This window comes from Pygoscelis adeliae, unplaced genomic scaffold (assembly GCF_000699105.1).
Source record: "Pygoscelis adeliae isolate BGI_AS28 unplaced genomic scaffold, ASM69910v1 Scaffold121, whole genome shotgun sequence".
Lineage (NCBI taxonomy): Eukaryota > Metazoa > Chordata > Aves > Sphenisciformes > Spheniscidae > Pygoscelis > Pygoscelis adeliae.
Window position 1 is genome coordinate 6,931,879 of NW_008824359.1, and position 6,511 is coordinate 6,938,389.

A 6,511-nucleotide genomic window follows, 5' to 3' on the forward strand; every position below is an offset into this window, starting at 1 on the left:
GTCACTGATGAAGATATTAAACAGTACCAGTCCCAATACGGACCCCTGCAGGACGCCACTCGTCACCAACCTCCATCTGGACATTGAGCCGTTGACCACTACCCTCTGGATGTGACCATCTAACCAATTCCTCACCCACCGGACAGTCCACCCATCAAATCCATCCCTCTGCATTTTAGAGAGAAGGATGTTGTGGGGGACCCTGTCAAAGGCCTTACAGAGGTCCAGATAGACGACACCTGTAGCCCTTCCCGTGTCCACTGCTGTAGTCACTCCATCATAGAAGGCCACGAGGTTGGTCAGGCAGGACTTGCCCTTGGTGAAGACACCAAATCACTTTTTGTTTTTTAAATGCAATGCATTTATTAAAGACTTCCCCACAGCTGAGTTCCCCAGTCCTCTCGGCTTTGTTTACCAGGAGTTACTGCCTTTTTGGAAGCCTGTGTTAACCTCTGATGCCTGAATACTATTCTGCAAGCAAAGATATCACATCGGTACAGCCTCAGTCCCAGACAGTTAACGCTGAGGCCAGACCGGTGGGAAAATCAGCCGTACTCTGTAGGAAATTTTCTCATTCAAACCCCTCCATCAGACTGTGACCAAAAAGCAAAAGAGCTGGGAAGAGCTTGGGTTTCCAATTACTCTCTTCAAAAGGGAGAGAAAAATTGGAATGGGATCGTTCTCCTCCTGTGCCGCAGCTCTTATTGTGCTGTAATGATACAGCCTGGCCATCATCCACTCCCTCCTTCTCGCCTTGCGGCTCCCTCCCCGAACAAACGATACTTGGTTGCTGTTAATTGGGAGCAGCCAAAATAACTGAATCCCCCGGAGATGGGGGGTGAGGACAGAATCTCAACGAGACGCCCTGCTGATGAATGTGGCTTTCAGCCGCTCCTACGCCCCCGTGAAGGGAAAAGAATAGGGGCTCTGTGAAAGTGAAACAGCCAGTGCTGACCTTGGGTTTCTGGGTTGTTTTTGGTTGGGTTTTTTTTTTTGCTTTCTCTCTCTTTTCTAACATTAATTGCTCATCGCTTTGTCCATCACATGATCGCTGGAAATTGCCAACTTGTTGTCACTCATTAATGTCACAAGTTCGGTTTAAAATAAGCAGCCTACCAGGTTCCTGATTTAGCGCTGTTTATCCGAGTATCAGATGTGTTTCTTGTGATTTTTGACTATTATTTTGAAAATCTCTGACCCTCCCTCGGCCTGTTAAAAACTGGCATTTTCCAGCTATGGAAGCCTGCCTGGAAGAATCTCTCCTGTCTGCTGCTGTCAGGGAGATCTGCAGCATCTAACTTCTCCCTAGCTCTGCTCAAAAGCGATGCTCGCTGCATACACTGAGCTCTCGGGATGAGAGACCGTGGCAAAATCCTGCCGCTAGCACGCACCGTACAAGCCGGAGCCAGCCTGTGCCTGGTACAGAAGCTGCCTGTCTCTCGTATCCCTTGTCAGCATGCAAAGCAGGCAGGCCACGGACGGTGGAAGGGGCGATGTGCCCCTCGCATTGGCATGCACCCGTACAGCCAGGCTTGATTGCCGTCTTCCCGCATGTCTTCTGGTTGCCTTTGCTCTTTACGGGCAGGTTTCAGCGTATTGCTGCCTCTCTGCAGGAGATGAGCGCGCCGACCCTGCTCCTGTGCAGCTCACCTGCCCAGCCTGTGCCGTATCTGAGCTGTTTTTCAGTTTCTGATGTCCTGGGGTCCACGCTAGCAGTCTGTGTTCCCCAAGAGGCAGGGATTTGCAGCATGCCCTCTCTCCTTGTACCTTGCCACCGTGATCCCCATCTCCAACATCAGTGCCTAAATAGCTTTTTGGAAGATTTTCCAGCATCCTGCTGGGATGAATTGGGATGAAGGTTCAGCACTGAGCCCGCTGTAGTGGACCCAAATCTTCGGACCACGCTTAGTTAAAGGAAAGCTGGGAGATGGTGAGCATGGGTCCAAGCCCTCTTGCTTGGGTTGTATCAGAGCAAATGCTGGGAGAGGTGTAAAACACATTATGGCAGGTTAACCGAAGGGCAGAGGAGCTTAGGACACACAAAGCACTCCAGAGTCCATGCTCACACCTCTGCACAGGGCAAAACGTTTGCATAAGGCCTGGAGATTATCAGCTGGAGACAGCAGATGTCTTGGCGCAGCAGTGAAGGAGATGCAGCCGGTGCGGGAAGGGAGCTCTTGTCTTTGCATCTAGACCAGGAAATCAAACACTGTCTTAGTATAGACACATCCATAAAATCTCCCTGTCATTCCCACCCCAACATGCTCAGCCTCCAGCCAAGTTCTGGCCAGATCATCCAAAGGAGATATAGGGCAATAGAGGGTGAGGACTACGGTGCTGCATTGCCAGGGATGGTCTTGCTTGGGCTTTGCCTTATCCTGAAGCTGAGGTCTAGAGTAATTTGGATGAATGAGCCTTTCTTTCTCCATTGGCTACAAGGAGCCAGAATAGACTGGCCGCACATTAGAACTGGGGAGAGGGAGTGTTGCCCCTTTTTCACACCATCCCCTCATAGGAGTGCCCCAGAGTCAAAATTTGCCTTGCTTCCCTAAATTTTGGCATATATCCTCACAGGGATACACAAGCTGCTGAATGAATTGCGTGTCCCCATCAGAGATCCGGACCCCACAGTTCTTTAGGAGAGAAGCAAAGTCTATGTGAACGTGCACAACATCAAACCCCCCAGCGAGGGTGCTATCTTCAGTCTTATGCACCGGTGAAACTAAAATACCCTTTGCAGGGACCATCTTCCCTTCCGCCTTTTGTGGCTAAGGCAGCTCCATCAAACTCAGCAGCCAGATTCCCCTGTGGCAAACAAGGAAAAAAAAAAAAAACCCAGCCCTGAGAGGTGCTAAGGGAGAAAGCCTGGAAAGCGCGGGGGGAGAGAAAATTGGCTGGAAAATGTAACTTAATTATGACAACTCCCATCTGCTAGAATACGGAAGCAACGTGAAAATATTTTGTCTGTTATCAGAGGCTTTGGGTTGCGAGAGGAAGTGAGACTTGCAACCTGGTTCAGAGTCTGCTCTGACTTTGCTCTTTGCGCTGTCTCACCCGGGACTGTTTGACAGGTCCCATCTCTCTGCTTTCGCTCGCTCTCTGTGTTTAACACCTTCCCAGCCTCTGTATCGACAGCCTAGCGTGGGTGTCCCATCATGTGCCCATGCAAACTATTCCTCTGTCCCACCTCTGGCAACAGCTGGTATCTGATGCAATGGAAGAAAAATAAGCCGTTTCCCACACTCCGGCAAAATACTCATTTGCATTTACTTATTTTTGGCCATCTCTATGCACTGCAGCTCTGGTTGGGTGCATATAAGCTTAGAAGGCAGGCTCCACTCCTGCAAACATGTATGTGTTGGCTGCACAGGGGTAACCACAGCCCTGCAGAGTCTGGTGGGGCTCCATCGGCATCAATTTCAGTTCAAGCATGGGCATCCATGCGATGAGTTCTCCTCTCTTTTGTGTGGCATGAACACCAGCAGGGAAGAGAAATATCGAGGGTGGAAGGGAAACAGAGGGTATTGGGAGTGAATTCAGTGCTCTGAGGTAGTCTCCAGACATTAGGATCCTGCTGTGCCCTGAATCTGAATCTTTCCAGCCAGAGCTTAGCAACTCTGGAGGTTGCCAAGGAGCAGAGCAGAGCCGGCAGAGGAGTGCCCAGCATTGGGGTTTGGCTGCTCTGAGCATCCAGGCACATCTTGTCTGGCAGCCCCTCAGCATGGCTCCGTGGATGCTCCCAAGGCTTCAATGCTGTACCCAAACTGCCACCAGCTCTGAGGCGGGGCCCCTCGTTTGTCCATCACCTCCCAGTCTTGCCGCTTCTTACACGTGGAGGGATGAGGGCTGCAGGTTTAGGACCATGGACTTCTCCCCCTCTCCCTCTGCCATACTCACTGCAGCAGCCCCAGGCGTGGAACCCATGTGCAAGTTGCGTGGCAGGGAAGCTGGGCTTATTTGCAACCTCCACAACTTGATCGGGACCCTCTTCGCTTAGGTGCAGAAAAGCAGGTTATCCCTTTGATGAGTAATTACACCCCAATTTTGTCCCTCAGCAGTTTGTTCTGGGGAAAGGTGAAAAATCCCCTCCGCAAATCATCAGGTGCTTTCTTGACATCTAACTGCTTCTTGCACCCCCTTATTGGTAGCTCCTGGCTACTCCTAAACATGCTCCAAGCTGAGTATCCGAGGAAGTGGGGAAGAAGGGCAGGCTTGTGACATTGCTGTGCCCATCTGACATAGGCTGAACTGCAGGGACAGGACTGTGCCATCCTTCTCCATGTTGAATTTAGGTCTGCTGAGTCAAGAAAAGCCCCTCTCCCCTCAGAGCAGGGCCAGTGTCTCGATAGTGCCATGGCTCATCCCACCCAGGAGTGGCAGCATGCTTTTCTCCCCAGTGCATCACCGTTAACATTTCTTCTTTCTCCCCTCCCCGCAGGGCACGAAGACGACGTTCCCCAGAGCTGGGCTCGCAGCCGCCGCACACAGCGAGATGACAGCCATCCTGGAGCGGATCAGCACGCTGTCCCTCAGCGGGCAGCATCTCAGCCGTCTCCCCAGGCTGCTGGAGGATGGCTTCCCCAAGATGCCTTGCACGGTCAAAGAGTGCGAGGTGCCGCAGCTCTTCCGTGAGCCGTACATCCACACCGGGTACCGTCCCACCGGCCAGGACTGGCGGTACTACTTCCTTAGCCTCTTCCAGAAGCACAACGAGGTGGTCAATGTGTGGACTCATCTCCTGGCAGCGCTGGCAGTGCTGCTGAGATTCAAGACATTTGTGGAGGCTGAGCAGTTACCCGTGGACGCGTGGTCCTTGCCTTTGCTCATCTTTGTCCTCTCCTCTGTCACCTACCTGACCTGCAGCCTCTTGGCCCACCTACTGCAGTCCAAATCGGAGCTGTACCACTATACCTTCTACTTCATGGACTACGTCGGAGTCAGCATCTACCAGTACGGTAGTGCCCTGGCCCATTTCTACTACAGCTCCGACCAAGCCTGGTATGACAAGTTATGGCTTTTCTTCCTGCCGGCAGCTGCTTTCTGTGGCTGGCTGTCTTGTGCCGGCTGCTGCTACGCGAAATATCGGTACCGACGGCCTTACCCCATCATGAGGAAGATGTGCCAGGTGATCCCAGCTGGGCTGGCGTTCATCTTGGATATCAGTCCTGTTGCTCACCGGGTGGTTGTGTGTCACCTGGGGGGCTGTGAGGAAGATGCTGCTTGGTACCACACGTACCAGATACTGTTTTTCCTTATCAGTGCTTATTTCTTCTCCTGCCCGGTCCCTGAGAAGTACTTCCCTGGCTCCTGTGATATCATTGGCCATGCCCACCAGATCTTCCACACCTTCCTGGCCGTCTGCACCCTATCACAGCTGGAGGCCATTTTATTGGATTACAAGAACAGGCAGGAGATTTTCCTGAAGAGACACGGACCTCTCTCCATCTATCTCTCCTGCATCTCTTTTTTTGGCCTGGTGGCTTGTAGTGCCATCACAGCTTACATCCTGCGACGCAGGATCAAGGCCAGCCTGGCTAAAAAGGACTCCTGAGAGTCACGAACGTGATGGGCATGACATCACCAGGGTGGTGAAAAATCAAGAAAAGGGGCATAACATATTAGAGACATAACTAACTGGCTTATTTGCCTAACATGCTGTGACTAACCTGGACCCTGGACTCAGGTGGAGGACTGGAGACGTCACGCTGGATGCATTTTCACAGCAGGGGCTGCCTTCTGCCATCCAGGGGGACATGGGGTGTTTTAAGCCAGAACAAGTCATTTAACCAAGGATGCTGGCATAGGCAGAGGTTTCTTGTTCATTCTGGTAAACCTGTGGGTGATATCTTGCTGAATGTCAGGGAGGGCAGCCTGAAGGCTGTGAGAATGTAGAAGGCTCACAACGCAGCGGAGAATGCACTGTGAGGACCACGGCTGGATGGCATGACCTCTCTGGGTTTTGCCATCTCTGCTGTCTGTGGGAGACCTGTTACTATCAAAGGCAGTAGCAAGGTTTCAGGAGGAGTCTACATTTCTAGGGTTCAGCTGCAAGGGCATGTGTGGCACAGTGGCTGGTATAATCCCTTTCCTGCTCCAGCTGGGCTAAGCCAGGTTCTCTCTATGGTTCCCTTGTCAAGTATCTCAACGCCAGGTTGCTGAGGTGGCTTTGGCAGAGCATGTTTGGAGACTTAGGCCTGACCTGGGGTCCTCTAGGACCAACTGGGTCTGAACCTGAGCCCTGTGTCTGCTGGTGACTGGTGTGGGTCCAGCACAGGTGGAGATGTTAGGTCAGCTCCATCTTCTTATGACTGCACCATCTGCAGTGGAGCTGCTCATCAAAACCAAGGAGTCGGGCTGTCCCAAGGATTACTAACAGAAGGTGGGGTCTTTCTCAGCAGTTGGAATTTGACCTAAGGTAGCAGTAGTGCTGATGGCTGTTTGGTAGCCTGACAGGTCTTCAAAGGCTCCTCACTTCCATTTTAAGTGCTTAGTTGCCTTTGAGGAGCTGGGG

The 6,511-nt window shown here is 52.0% G+C and overlaps 1 protein-coding gene across 1 annotated transcript; it reads left to right on the forward strand.

Annotated features, from left to right (window-relative positions):
* Positions 1 to 4,492: 4,492 nt before the first annotated feature.
* PAQR8 (progestin and adipoQ receptor family member VIII) lies at positions 4,493 to 6,041 on the forward strand. The gene has a single exon (XM_009319698.1). The coding sequence runs from the start codon at positions 4,493 to 4,495 to the stop codon at positions 5,549 to 5,551; it is 1,059 nt and encodes a 352-aa protein (XP_009317973.1). The 3' UTR covers positions 5,552 to 6,041.
* Positions 6,042 to 6,511: the final 470 nt, after the last annotated feature.

Bases quoted from the DNA above. Each gene is read 5' to 3' on its own strand.
- PAQR8 (XM_009319698.1), top strand. From the start codon at position 4,493: ATGACAGCCATCCTGGAGCGGATCAGCACGCTGTCCCTCAGCGGGCAG.